Here is a 15,477-nt window from a genome sequence, read left to right on the forward strand (position 1 = left end):
CTTGCCCCCTTTGGAGCACAGGATTAGTCGTTGGGGGGTTGTTTTGAATCTATTAACACCCCCCCCCCCCCCCCCACTAATTTTCTCATTTCCTCACCTCTCTCTCCACCTTTCTCTTCTCCATCTATCTCTACCCCTTTCCTTCCCTCTCTCTGTAGCGTATGAAGTTCCTGCTCCTGCAGCAGAAGTATCTGGAGTACCTGGAGGACGGGAAGGTTCTCGAGGCGCTGCAGGTGCTCAGGGGAGAGCTCACACCTCTCAAGTATAACACGGACCGCATCCATGTTCTCAGCGGGTACGTCATCACATATCAGTGCCCCCCCACACACACACACACACGCGCGCGCAGTCGGTATGCCATTGTAGTCCCTTCGGATCACATCAATCAACTGTCGCAAACAGGATTCACATACTCAGTTCATCTATCACTTGATTAACATAAGTCAAGTAGTCAACATAAGTCAATCATCTTTTACGCTGTCAAGAACAACGTGGACAGCATCCAAATATTCAGCATGAAAATAAAACAGTAATGCCAACTGCTGCATACAGATAGTCAGTAGGTATATCAGTCTGTCCATTAGGCAGTTTCTGAAAATATATAAATTATAAGGACCAACCAACTTTGCATCGGTGGTTGATCATTCGTCACATTGAACAAGGACAATCTGTGTCTTTGGAGAAATAACCAGGTTATAGTGTTACTACAGTAAATACAGGTTAATGATACTGTTATTATGGGTCATACATAACAATGATGTATCCAGAGGTGTGTGTTGTAGTCTGATTCACATTGTGTTGTGTAGGTATCTGATGTGTAGCCATGCAGAGGACCTGCGCACCAAGACTGAGTGGGAGGGCAAAGGCACAAACTCCCGCTGCCGACTACTGGACAAGCTACAGAGTGAGAACACTGACCACACACGTTTTAAATACTTTATTTGAATCCACAAATCACATTACATAATAAAATATTCAAATTGTTCAAAGGTCATTGATGCAAGGACGCTTAAAGGAAACAAAAAATACCTTTTCCTCCACACAGCTAGGCTGCCCATAACAGCTGGAACAGAGCAGACTACCTAGCCAGTTGTTTTGCTCTACTCTTAGGTAGGCCTGTAATCTGAAGGCCATGTACCATAGGCCTACCTACAGAACCAGTCAAAAGTTTGGACACCTACTCATTCAAGGGTTTTTCTTTATATTGACTATTTTCTACATTGTACAACAATAGGGAAAGGGGATACCTAGTCAGTTGTACAACTGAATGCCTTCAACTGAATGCCTTCAACTGAAATGTGTCTTCCGCATTTAATCCAACCCCTCTGCCTTAATCGACATCCCCGTCTTCGGCGCCCGGGGAACAGTGGGTTAACTGCCTTGCTCGGGCAGAATGAGAGTTTATTTATTTATTTATTTATTTTATTTTATTTTTTACCTTGTCAGCTCGGGGATTCAAGAAGACATCAAAACTATGAAATAGCACACATGGAATCATGTAGTAACCAAAAAAGTGTTAAACAAATCTAAACATATATTTTAGATTCTTCAAAGTAGCCACCCTTTTCCTTGATGACAGCTTTGCACACTCTTGGCAGTCTCTCAACCAGCTTCACCTGAAATGCTTTTCTAACAGTCTTGAAGGAGTTCCCACATTCTGAGCACTTGTTGGCTGCTTTTCCTTTACTCCCATCTCATCCCAAACCATCTCAATTGGGTTGAGGTCGGGGGATTGTGGAGGCCAGGTCATCTGATGCAGCACTCCATCACTCTCCTTCTTGGTCAAATAGCCTTAACACAGCCTGGAGGTATGTTGGGTCATTGTCCTGATGAAAAACAATTGATAGTCCAACTAAGCGCAAATGGGATGGTGTATCGCTGCAGAATGCTGTGGTAGCCATGCTGGTTAAGTTTGCCTTGAATTCAAAATTAATCACTGACAGTGTCACCAGCAAGGCACCCCCAAACCATCACACCACCTCCATGCTTCACGGTGGGAACCACACATGCGGAGATCATCCGTTCACCTACTCTGCGTCTCAAAAAGACATGGCGGTTGGACTCAGACCAAAGGACAGATGTCTAATGTCCATTGCTCGTGTTTCTTGGCCCAAACAAGTCTTTTCTTATTATTGGTGTGCTTTTAGTAGGGTCAAATTGCTGCAAAGAATCCACTGAGGGCCTGATTCACGTAGTCTCCTCTGAGCAGTTGATGCTGAGATGCGTCTGTTACTTGAACTCGGAAGCATTTATTTGGGCACAACACAACTGATTGGCTCAAATGCTTTAAAAAAAAATTAAAAAAAAGGAAAGAAAGAAATTCCACAAATGAACTTTTAACAAGGCACACCTGTTAATTTAAATGCATTCCATGTGACTACCTCATGAAGCTGGTTGAGAGAATGCAAAGCTGTCATCAAGGCAAAGGCTGGCTACTTAAAATGTATTTTGATTTGTTTAACTCTTTTTGCTTACTACATGATTCTGTGTTATTTCATAGTTTTTATGTCTTCACTATTATTCTGCAATGTAGAAAATAATAAAAATATAGAAAAACCCTTGAGTTAGTAGGTGTTCAAACTTTTGACTGGTACTTTACGTGGCCCAAACTGTCAAATGTAATCGCCACCAACTTGCATTTGTATCGCAGGCTTTCCAAGCGTGACATTAGGGGCTGGTATTGAAGGAACTTTTCAGAAAAGGCCTGCTCCATGTAACAATGGAATGAGCAGCCCACTTCCAAAATCAGCACTTCCCTCTGGCCTCCTCCCACAACAACAATATCTGACTTATTCAGCATACAAGAGAACACATTTTCATCAAACCAGGCTCTTCTGACAAGCGCATGGTTTGAACAGTGCCTTGAGAAAATATTCACACTTTGATTTACAAGGTGGGATTCAAATGTATCTTTTTTTTGTCAACTGTCTACACAAAATAATCAGTGAAAGCAGAAGAAAAATTCTAACATTTTGTTAATAAAAATATTGAAAAAGAAACATCTTGGTTACATAAGTATTCAACCACCTGAGTCAATACATGTTAGAATCACCTTGGCACCAATTACAGCTGCAAGTCTTTCTGTGTAAGTCTCTCTAAGAGTTTTCCAATCCTGGATTGTGCAAAAGTTGCCCATTTTTATTATCTGTCAAATTGGTTGTTGATCATTGCTAGTCAACCATTTAAGTGTTGCCATAGATTTTCAAGTAGATTGAAGTCAAAGCTGTAACTTGCCCACTTTGGAACATTCACTGGCTTCTTGGTAAGCAACTCCAGTGTAGATTTGGCCTTGTGTTTTAGGTTATTGGTCTGCTGAAAGGTGACTTAATCTCTGAAGCAGGTTTTCCTCTAGGATTTTGCCTGTACTTAGCTTTATTCTTTTATCCTGAAACTCTCCAGTCCTTAACAATTAACGTGTTTTATTGGATTTGCCCAAACATAACACTTTGTATTCAGGACAAACGTGAATTGCTTTGCCACATTTGTTGCAGCTTTACTTTAGTGCCTTGTTGCAAACAATGTATGTTTTGGAATATTTGTATTCAGTATAGGCTTAGTTTTTTTCACTCTGTCAATTAGGTTAGTATTGTGGAGTAACTAGAATGTTGTTGATCCATCAGTTTTCTTCAAGCAGATACATTAAACTCTATAACTGTTTCAAAGTCACCAGTGGCTTCATGGCAAAATCCCTGAGGGGTTTCCGTCCTCTCCGGCAACTGAGTTAGGAAGGATGCCTGTATCTTTGTAGTGACTAGGTGTATTGATACACCATCCAAAGTGTAATTAATAACTTCACCATGCTCAAAGGGATATTCAATGTCTGCTTTTCTTTTTACCTGGAATCTACCAATAGGAAACCATTGGAAAACCTCTGTGGTCTTTGTGGTTGAATCTGTGTTTGAAATTCACTGCTTGACTGAGGGACCTTATGTGTGGGTTAACGAGATTGAGGTAGTCATTCAAAAATCATCTTAAACACATTGCACACAGAGTGAGTCCATGGAACTTATTATGTGACTTGTTAAACCACAATTTTACACCTGAAGTTAGGCGTGAATACTTATTGACTCAAACCATTTCATCTTTTCATTGTTTATTAATTTGAAAAACATAATTACACTTTTGACATTGTGTGTAGTCCAGTGACAATACCCCATAATCTCAATTGATTATATTTCAAATTCAGACTGTAACACAACAAAGTGGAAAAAGTCAAGGGGTACATTTAACTCTTGAGTGTAAAATACAGAACAAGATCATATACGGTACCACAATGCTAGGTTGTATTTTGTGGGTCGAACTTGCAGCCTCGCCTTAACAGTAAAGGTGAGAATGTCCTCGCCAATGGCAGTATTCTGGTACATGGAATGGGAGACGGTGGTCAGAGCAGAGAGTTTCCCCCTGCAGCCTCGGGCCAGTTCAGTTCTGCTGTAGCCATCTGATACCGAGCAGTGTTGTCTTAGTGTGGTTATGTAATATATCCTACGTCGATCATACATACATGGTACCTCATAAACAGGTGCCCACACACACATTCTACTGAATATAAATACACACACTACCTCCCACACAGCCTCATCAAACCTTATATACACACACTCTCACATGGCTTCACAGGGGTCTAGGGATGTACTTCAGACTGGACTATAGTTTAACTCCGGCCTCTGGTCCTTCTCTCCAACCCACTCCCTCTCCAGCGTACTTGCCCCCGTCGGTGATGCTGCCGCCACGCCGGCTGCAGACCCTGCTGAGACAGGCTGTGGAGCTGCAGAGGGACCGCTGCCTCTACCATAATACCAAACTGGACAGCAGCCTGGACTCTGTCACCTTGCTCCTGGACCACGTCTGCAGCCGGTCAGCAACACACTCAGGGTGACAGTTTCTGCCAAACACAGATGAAATGTGCTAAAAAAAACTTAACCTGACAACCTTTTCTTTGTACGGTTCTTATTGTAGACGTCGGTAAAGATGGTGGCAATAATCTATGCAGATATAAAGAAAAGCATGTGTTTTAATATAGGGTCTTTGTGTATTATAGAGTTTTCCTGACCCCTTGACCTGACTTGGGGGAACTCAGGGCCCACATGGTCAGGAAAAGCTCAGAACCTATGTATAACTATTGCATGTAATGCAATAACGAGCTGCAATTTTCTGAACTCGTTTTGTACGCCAGTGTCCTGTGTGTTTTGGAATGGTACGTTGTTTTTTATTTCTGTCATTTTTGCGCACTACAGGAGTTTAGTGGACATAAAATATCACCCTCAATCGTTTACCAACTCCCTCTCACCCGTAGCGCCTCTATCCTCCACTCTCCTCTTCATTCTATACCTTTCTCTCTCCACTATCCTCTTGTATTTTCTTCTCATCCTCCCCATTTTCTCTCGCCTTTCTTTTTAAACTTGAACCTTGGATGACCCCTCTCCTGGTTGACCACACCCACAGGAAGCAGTTTCCGTGCTACACACAGCAGATCCTCACAGAGCATTGTAACGAGGTGTGGTTCTGTAAATTCTCCAACGACGGCACCAAGCTGGCCACCGGCTCCAAAGACACTACCGTCATCATCTGGCAGGTGGACCCTGTGAGTACCACGCTGAGCCCATTTCCCCCACACCTCTTGGTGTGTACATTCCCACTATATGCCATATAGGAGGAGTCATCTCCTGCATTAATGGCAAAGATAGCCACCATCTACTGCAGGTGTAGGCAACTAGAGTCAACCACGGGATGATTTTTGTTGGAGTGAACATAATTATAATAATTTGCACACTGCAAATTGACTGCAACTAAGGCTCTTGCAGACCCCTGATCCACTGTCTTCCCATTAGTGCTTTACGCTAACCCAGAGCCTGGTCTGTGTGGTGTCTAGGAGAGCCACCAGTTGAAGCTGCTGCGGACCCTAGAGGGCCATGCCTACGGTGTGTCCTACCTAGCCTGGAGCCCTGATGACACCTACCTGATCGCCTGCGGGCCTGATGACTGCTCTGAACTCTGGCTCTGGAACGTCCCGGTATGGCAATCCCCACACTTATACACGCATACATGCATACACACACTGGGATATCCCTATATGGCAGTCCCCGCGCGCCCACACACACACTGGAACATCCAGATATTGCAACCCACACACCGCCCAGCAACGCCGTCTGTTATTGCTGGTATGAAATTGGTGCAGGCATACACTGCAACCGTCCAGGACGAGGATTGATTGATTGGAGTTAATTAGATAAATAGAAACGTCAATTAATATAATTTATTGGCCAGGTAGTTCCTGATTTATTGGGACTGATAAAAACAGCCGTGCAATGGACCTCCAGGCTGGGAACTCTTCAGTGTCTGTGTACTGACTGAGTGGTTTTTGTCCCCTGCTGGGCAGACGGGAGAGTTACGGACCAAGATGAGCCAGTCCCACGAGGACAGTCTGACCAGTGTGGCTTGGAACCCTGATGGGAAACGCTTCGTCACCGGGGGACAGAGGGGACAATTCTACCAGTGTGTAAGTATTGGTGTGGGAAGGTGTGTGTGATCTATCCACCAGATATACCAGTTGGTTCTTCCAGTTTGTCCTGCCAGTGTGTGAGTAGTGGGGAGAGAACAGGGTGATCTGTGAGGAGGATACAGGACAGTGGGGAGGGACTAATACAGCATTGCATACGGACAGGCTACTTTTAGATTTGCAGCTTGACACCTTTATTGATTAGCTGACTAGACAGGAACCTGCTGACCTCCAAAAAGATTGTCAGGATCAAATGTGTCTGTATGTTTCTTACAAACTCTATTTGTGCAATTGCCAAAATGTGTGTCTGATTTTCTAGGGGCATGGGCGATACCGTTTTGGACTGGCCTGTGTGTGATTTGATTCCCAGAATCTGGACTAGTTCCATTTGGACCTATGTATTGATTGTGTTATGGTAGGACCTGGACGGTAACCTGTTGGACTCATGGGAGGGCGTGCGTGTGCAGTGCCTCTGGTGTGTGGGGGACGGCAGGACAGTGCTAGCGTCTGACACACACCAGCGGATCCGGGGTTACAACTTTGAGGACCTAACGGACAGAAACATGTGAGGGCTGTATTAATCAGTAGATAACTGAAAATATGTAAAGGGCATGTTGACAGATGTATTAGTAATAAATGCATGATTTGTATATTAACAAATGATACATGATGAGTTACTAAGTGTTAACTGCTGTTTATTGTTTTATAAATAGTTTATTAATAGACCTACAAATTAAGCAATACCGGAGCACATAATGTGCTCTGAATTACTAATCTCACATATAGAATTGTCTATACAGATATTGAACAGAACACAGACTAGTAATTGATCATCTTTGTTGTGAATTTGTCTCTTACAGAGTTCAGGAGGACCATCCTATCATGTCTTTCACGGTTTCCAAGAACGGAAGATTAGCTTTGTTAAATGTAGCAACTCAGGTGAGTGGGGATATGGTGCCATACTTGAACACTGAAGTGTGTGTGTGTGGAGGCATTGGACTAGTGTCTGGGAGGGAGATGGAGTTTGTGGCAGTGCTAATGGTTGTCTTCAGTGTCTAACTGCTCCCATTACCCCCACCCCTACAGGGAGTGCATCTTTGGGACCTGCAGGACCGGGTGTTGGTTCGGAAGTACCAGGGTGTGACCCAGGGCTTCTACACCATCCACTCCTGCTTCGGAGGACACAATGAAGACTTCATCGCCAGCGGCAGCGAAGGTACACCCATAGACCCAACAGCAGCCATTTTAGGCATCAACTACTCCTTATGCTCAGGATTGGGGTAATGGCTGATATTGAGCCCTAGAACAAAAATTTTCACCTCTGTGTTGCTCACTATGTTTTCATCCCAATTATCTCTCAAACACATGCAGTGACTTTGCCTTGCAGCATATTTTTTTTTTTTTTTTAATGTTTTATTTTACCTTTATTTAACCAGGTAGGCAAGTTGAGAACAAGTTCTCGTTTACAATTGCGAGCTGGCCAGGATAAAGCAAGCAGTTTGACACATACAACAACACTGACACATACAACAACACAGAGTTACACATGGAGTAAAACAAACATACAGTCAATAATATAGTAGAAAAATAATTATATATATATACAAAGTGAGTGGGTAGTATATGGAGCTTTGGTGACAAAACGGATAGCACTGTGATAGACTGCATCCAGTTTATTGAGTAGGGTATTGGAGGCTATTTTGTAAATGACATCGCCGAAGTCGAGGATCGGTAGGATGGTCAGCTTTACGAGGGTATGTTTGGCAGCATGAGTGAAATAGGAAGGCAATTCTAGATTTAACTTTGGATTGGAGATGTTCGATGTGAGTCTGGAAGGAGTTTAGTCTAACCAGACACCTAGGTATTTGTAGTTGTCCACATATTCTGTGATGTATAGTGATGCTGGACGGGCAGGCAGCGATCAGTTGAAGAGCATGCATTTAGTTTTACTTGTATATAAGAGCAGTTGGAGGCCACGGAAGGAGAGTTGTATGGCATTGAAGCTCGTCTGGAGGGTAGTTAACAGTGTCCAAAGAAGGGCCAGAAGTATACAGAATGATGTCGTCTGCGTAGAGGTGGATCAGAGACTCACCAGCAGCAAGAGCGACATCATTGATGTATACAGAGAAAAGAGTCGGCCCAAGAATTTAACCCTGTGGCACCCCCATAGACTGCCAGAGGCCCGGACAACAGGCCCTTTGATTTGACACACTGAACTCTATCGGAGAAGTAGTTGGTGAACCAGGCGAGGCAATCATTTGAGAAAGCAAGGCTATTGAGTCTGCCGATGAGGATGTGGTGATTGACAGAGTCGAAAGCCTTGGCCAGGTCAATGAATACTAATAATAATAATAGGAAGGTCGACCTCGCCACATTTTTTTATATTAATACCATTTTACCCCTTCCTCTACTCTCTCTTACGTCCTCCACCTTTCCTCTCCCTCTCTCTTACCCTTCCACCCCTCACTTTACCCCCTCAGACCATAAGGTGTATATATGGCACCGCCGCAGTGAGCTGCCCATCGCTGAGCTGACAGGGCACACTCGCACAGTCAACTGCGTTAGCTGGAACCCCATCATCCCAGGCCTCATGGCCTCCGCCTCAGACGACGGCACTGTGCGTGTCTGGGGCCCCGCACCCTTCCTCGACACACAGGAGGTGGACGGACTCAACGGTAACTACTGTTAAGTTCATGTTTTAAGTATCCCTATATTTCTGTTATTACGGGGCTATCACTCAGTCAAGAGTGCGCCTGCGCAGGGAGTCATGTGGTTGATGGACCTGGAGTGGAATGGCTACCTTGTAGTGTGTTCATACGGTATAGTAAACTTTGTTAAACTGGAACCTTGTTGTGTCATTTCGAGTTAATATTGGTAGCAGAGGATGGCTAATAACTACAATGTGCCACCTCGCTTTGACGAGAAGAGGTCGTACGAAAGTTGGAAAAATGAACTTGGAATCTGGACACGGGTTACTAATCTGGACGCGAAAAAGCAAGCACTTGCCGTGGTATTATCGCTCGAGGGAAGAGCGAGAGATACAGCACTGGAAATATCCGTTGAGGATTTGAACAAGGATGATGGTATGGGAAATTTGATCAGAGCACTGGATTCTGTATTTCTTAAAGAAGAGAAAGACCGTGCCTACGAGGCATATTCAAACTTTGACAGTGTTACGAGAGATATTTCGGTTGCAATGACGGACTACATCATTGATTTCGAACAGCGGTACAATAGGATGCGCAAGTATGACATGGTTCTCCCGGATGCAGTGTTAGCTTTCAAGTTGCTAGATACTGCCTGTCTAGATGGCAGGGAGAAACAGTTGGTTTTGACTGCATGTACTGTGCTAACTTTTGCATCAATGAAGTCGGCACTAAAAATTATTTTGGGTGAAAAGACGTCTGTCGCGCCAATAACAGATGGAATGCAAGTGAGTGACGCAGCATATTACACTGAGCAGCAGAGAAGGTGCCAACAAGTCACATTCAAGACAACCAGAAGAGGGCGCCATTTCCCGGCACAAATCCACTGGACAAATATGGAAGGAGATCAAAATGTGCTATTTGTCAAAGCACTTACCATTGGGTTAAAGACTGTCCTCATAAAAATGAACACGTTAAACAACCAGTGACTCTTGAACTTACTACCTCAGGCCACTATTGTGTAAACATTTTAAACAAAAACATCACAGAGTCCATGAAAAAATGAGATTCTGACGGACACAGAGAACATGAACACAAAAGAAAAACTAAGTATTGTTAAAGCTTCACAAACAGTTTGGACATGCTACAGTTGACAGACTTCAGAAGTTACTCAGCAGTTCAAGGAATAATGATGAGATTATTTCCATTCTACAGCAGATAGTTAACTGTTGTGAGACATGTCAAAAATACAGTAAACCTAAGCCCAAACCAGCTATTGGTTTGCCACTGGCTTCCAAGTACAATGAAACAGTGGCTGTAGATCTACATGAGTTAGGACCAAGTGTGTGGTCCCTTCACATAATCGACCACTTCACACGCTTTAGTGCTGGAAACAAAGTGTACTACAAACGAGTTGACTGTCAAGAGTGGAAAGGACCGGGAGTAGTCATTGGCCAAGATGGTGTGGTGATATTTGTGAGGCACGGAGGCATCATTGTCAGGGTGCATCACTTAAGATTGCGGAAAGTAAATGATCAACAAGATTGATTCTCAGCAACATCCCCTCTGTCTCCTAATGAAAAGGACACCGTAACAGACACAAACCTACCAGATGACGCATCCAATGAGATTTGGACACTGAAACTGCCACAGGAAATGAAGCAGAGACCTTCAACCATGCCACAGATAATACTGTTGAGCGTTCAAATGAGGAAAACATTCAACAACGGCCACGTGTTAAGAGAACATGGTTGTTCCAATCTGAAAACTGGACAAACTGTTAAATACATGGACAGAGAAAGTGGTATTCCACATACAGCAACCGTCATTGGACGAGCAGGAAAAGCCAAAGGAAAACACCAGAACTGGTACAACTTGCAGTACTCTGAACCAGCTACACTTTCTGGTACAACGGGGTCAGCTGACCTGTCACTTGTAGATAATCTCAGAATTGAACCAATGGAAAATCGAGAAAAACCGAATGACATTCAAAATGATGATGTACTTGAAACAAAGGATGTGTCATTTGACTCAGCTAAGCTAGATGAGCTCAGTAATGAGTGTTTGAGGAAGTCAAAGACATTGGCCAAAAATGTGTCTCAACAAGGTGGGTGTGTACCCTTAAAGAATCCTTAACTGGAATAGTGTCTAAAGCACATCTAGAGGTTTTGAGGAGCTGGCTGCTAAAGAACTCCCAAAAGACTCACCGACATGCGCCTCGGAGTCACTCAGATTGCTGATGTCAGTGATCTGCCAGAAAAAATGGAAACTTAATTCCATAGACAGCAAATCTGCATTTTTGCAGGGAACAGAGCTGTCGAGGGACATTCACATCCGACCTCCGCCTGAAGCTAAAAGCGAAGGAACACTGTGGAAACTATAAAATAATGTGGGTATGGACTGGCAGATGCATCACTCTACTGGTACAAAGTCAAGGCAACAATGGTGGAAAAATGTCACAAGTGGATCCTCCAGTCTTCTATTGATCAAGACTGCAATGTGACTGGAGTACTTGCCTGTCATGTTGATGACTTTATCTGGGGTGGCTCACAGACCTTTGCTACAACTGTGATTCCACACCTCAAAGCTGTTTTCCAGGTCGACCACAAAGGAACAGCTTGCTGACTGTCTGACTAAAAAAGGAGCATCCGGTCTTGTGCTCCTACAGGCTCTCAGTAATGGAAAGTGGCAGCTTGAGTAATACAAATAAAAACTGTCACACAACCCATTTGTAATGGGGAACTTGAATAATACTTGGACATTTAATTATGTTGTTTTATTTGTCTTTAAAGAAAAGGGGAAGATTGTTATGTTCATGTTGTAAGTATCCGTATATTTCTGTTATTACGGGGCTATCACTCATTCAAGATGGCGCCTGCACAGGGAGTCATGTGGTTGATGGACCTAGCCTGGAGTGGAATGGCTACCTTGTAGTGTGTTCATACGATATAGTAAACTTTGTTAAACTGGAACCTTGTCGTTGTGTCATTTCGAGTTAACTACCACCACTAGCATTTTGTTAGCACAGTGGCTGTAAAACAGCTAAAGGTGTTACAAGTAATTCATGTCCCTCATCTCTCCCCAGAGAACTGCAGCAACATGGACAGTTGATGGTGACTTTGGAATGGAAGACTTTCTCTTTTACCAACCGACAACAAATAAACATCAAAACGAATCCTAGACCTAACAAAACAGAAATAAAAGTCAATCCGTTGCATCTCATGACCTGGCAAAACTGTGGAGGTGAGGATGAACACGCTCTTAGAAAACCAGGTCTTCATCCAGAACCAGTGACCCGGAAAATCCCATCCACTGGTACTCCCTGTGGCTCCCTTCTCCCAAACAAGGCCACAGCCAAACCAGGGGCTCTCCCCTGAATCTTCCCCTGGAAGCCCACCTCCTGCCGGGTCACAGGCACGGTGTCATGCACCTGATCTCTCCAGACAGCCATTACAGACCAGCCGCACTAATTGGACCGCCTCTGTCTTCTGTCTCTATCATGTACCCGTGTGTCTGTGGGAAGGGGGGGGGGGGATATTGCAACTCTTCCTTCTATTTGTTTTTATTTTCTCCTTCTGACTAGCTCTTTTCTTTGCACTCGAGTTGTTGGACGAAGGCTGAAAATCTGTACAAAACCAACCAACCGACAAAGTAAAACGCTATGCTTATTTTGATTTTTTTAACGATAGTAAGCATTTAACAGGTGAATCCTAGGTTTGAACTAGGAGTAGTGGCTGTGGAGTGCTTCAGTGTGAACAATACGCTCTCAATTAGGAAAAGCTATTTTTATCCCTTGTTTAAATCTAACACAAACAAACTCGCTACAAAGTCTCACCCTCTGACTCCCCCATCTCCCCCTCCCACTTCGGCTGTTCACAGCACATAGTTCCACAAGATCTACCTGTGGGGAGGGGGGGAAAGGTGAACTGTCAAAGGTGAGGGGTCAGTGGTAGCTGGTCTCATGTGAAGCAGCCCTTGTGTTTAGTATCTCTCTAAGAAGGACATACTGTTGGCTGTAGAGTTCTGTACACCGAGGACTGCATCTGTCCTTCCTCGTTGTGTGTGTGTGCCCTTCTGTGTCAATGTGTGTCTGGGTGCGCATTCGTGTGGTTTGTTTGAGTGAGTGAATGCAGGTGCATGCAGACCTGTGTGTGTTTAGTCACACCAGCAGAAGATCATGCTTCCCCCCCCCCTCCCAGTGAAATTTTAAAGAGGCTTTTAAACCCATTCAGAATTAATCCAAAGCCCCATAGCTGTTGCTATCTGTGGAACAAAGAATACTTTAGAGACATTTTCTAAACTTTTTTTAGTTGGGGCTTTTCTTTTTACATTTGACTTTGCTTTTTATATTTCTCCTTACCACCACCTACCATTGGAAAGGCACTGAGGTATCGGAATTAAATCTGTTTTGTGGAAAAAAAAGTGAATGACATGCATTTCAACGAGCTGTAAACTGTTGTGAGAAAAGGGTCATTTCATATGAGGAGGAATTAACAATTGTAGCGTTGAAGACAGCGGTTTAATGTTCCATGTGTAGAATGATGATTTTAGAGTGTTCTACCCCTAACACAAACACTCCACAAACCCACATGTATACCCAAAACACAACGCTGCGCTTTGAGGTCTACCCCAAGTCACACCTACAAACGCTCAATTTCAATATGATCACCTGCCACAATTCCATGAACCCTACACCGTAGTAAAGCATTATTGAAGTTACAGAACCAAACAATCTCCCACATATTCAAACGCACACAGGCATAGCTGCGCTCTTACATATAGCCCATACGGAGCAAGACCGACTTCTGCACAACACCCCTTTCCTTCTCCAGACCTCCTTATCAGTGGTGAAAGCACCATACAGAGCTTTCTTCCTCCAGATTCGGGGTATGTAATGACTATTTTCTGTGAACTGATATTACATGTTTAAAAAGAACTGAGTATTTTGTTACTTTCATTTTTTGGTCTCATTTCATTATTTTTTGGGGGTTGACCCCTCTGTGTATTATCATATTAAAATATAACCAGACAACTGGTGTCCTCTTAATTTGTTTTATCCTGCTTATAATTCGTTTTGCCTTTGTCTTTTGGGTAAAATGTTTACCTTATCCACCACTTCTTACATGTAATCAGTGAATATTCGCAGTAACACTCATGCCAATATAATATGAGTGTGGTGGGTTATGCTTTGGGAGTGTTACCTTATAAGAATCAGGTTTAAACTGTCCACCCCTCGCCTTTAAAAAGAGACTCTGTACGGTGATTGAATACTTGCAGGTCTGTGGAATAAGACCGGGGGGGGTCTATTTTTGTGCCACTGTTGGTTGCGGTTGCCATTTCTGCCCTTACCAAAACGCTTGAGACCCAAAAGTGGCTGTGTGTGATTCCATGGTCTAAGGTTAGTCTGGAATGGTGCTTCTCCCATTCTTGACACTTCCATCTCCTGGACCCCTGAATGGACTTGAACTCCCCATCCACACCTTATGTCATGTCTGAAGAATTGAGGCAAATCAAAAGTGAAGAACCTAAAAGCTTTCACAAAGTTATAATTCACCTGCTGGTGACATTCTATGTCTGTATGCAACTTGGTGTCTACTCTGTTCTTTTGTCTTTTTGAGTTCCCAGGATTTTTAATGATTTGATGATGCTAATGACTATTTCTCTCTCTGGAGGTGGTAGGGCTTGGTGGGGGAGTAAGGGTTTTTGGTAGCAGATTAAAATAGTTATTGTGGGATGGGGACCTGTTTGCGTTTTTAATGTGTTATTACAAAAGTGATTGTACTGTTTTGTATTGTTGTGTAGGAGAAGTGTTATGTATGCATATTTTCAATAAAGCGTTCAGGGTTTTGAAAAAGAGCTGTGGCCCGACATGGAATATCAAGGAACTGGAACATAGTCACTCCCTAAGCACAGATACAGGATCAGTTTACCTTATCCAATCCTATCCACAGTCCCCCATAATCATGAGGGGGTACAGAGCTAAACTGACCTTTGATCAGTGTGAAGGGACAACACGTCTCATCCGACTTCAGAGGAAAGCTTGAGTTCCCAGACTGAAAAGAGCTCTCCATTTTCCTGTGTTTAACTTTGTATTGTTGATTGAGTCACACTTGAAAATTTGATGACATTTGGTGTAATTCAGAGAATCCGCATGGCAGGAAAGAGGCATAATGTGCATCAGAGGGGATCAAATGCCAAATGTAGGGGTAAACAAGATCTGTTGCCAATAAAATGTGACTATTTTGACTAAACCATCTTGTTTGAAATACATTTATAATTTGAGATGCATTTGTGGTGAAGCCATTTTATCGGCCTGTTATTATACAGGTCATAGAC

At 43.3% G+C, this 15,477-nt stretch overlaps 1 protein-coding gene across 2 annotated transcripts in view; it reads left to right on the forward strand.

Annotated features, from left to right (window-relative positions):
• LOC115191688 (WD repeat-containing protein 26) overlaps positions 1-15,392 on the forward strand; it is a 23,455-nt gene extending 8,063 nt beyond the window's left edge. Inside the window, exons 4-14 of one of the 2 annotated variants that reach the window (XM_029749537.1) lie at positions 159-295; positions 807-904; positions 4,698-4,872; positions 5,443-5,581; positions 5,870-6,010; positions 6,377-6,496; positions 6,916-7,061; positions 7,357-7,435; positions 7,583-7,712; positions 8,977-9,171; positions 12,227-15,392. In XM_029749537.1, the coding sequence (XP_029605397.1) occupies positions 159-295; positions 807-904; positions 4,698-4,872; positions 5,443-5,581; positions 5,870-6,010; positions 6,377-6,496; positions 6,916-7,061; positions 7,357-7,435; positions 7,583-7,712; positions 8,977-9,171; positions 12,227-12,252 (1,386 nt within the window). In that variant the 3' untranslated portion in view covers positions 12,253-15,392. The remainder of the gene's footprint in view (positions 1-158; positions 296-806; positions 905-4,697; positions 4,873-5,442; positions 5,582-5,869; positions 6,011-6,376; positions 6,497-6,915; positions 7,062-7,356; positions 7,436-7,582; positions 7,713-8,976; positions 9,172-12,226) is intronic. The other variant, XM_029749543.1, reaches the window with a different exon arrangement.
• The last annotated feature ends 85 nt before the right edge of the window (positions 15,393-15,477 follow it).

This window comes from Salmo trutta, chromosome 1 (genome assembly GCF_901001165.1).
Source record: "Salmo trutta chromosome 1, fSalTru1.1, whole genome shotgun sequence".
In the NCBI taxonomy this organism is placed as follows: domain Eukaryota; kingdom Metazoa; phylum Chordata; class Actinopteri; order Salmoniformes; family Salmonidae; genus Salmo; species Salmo trutta.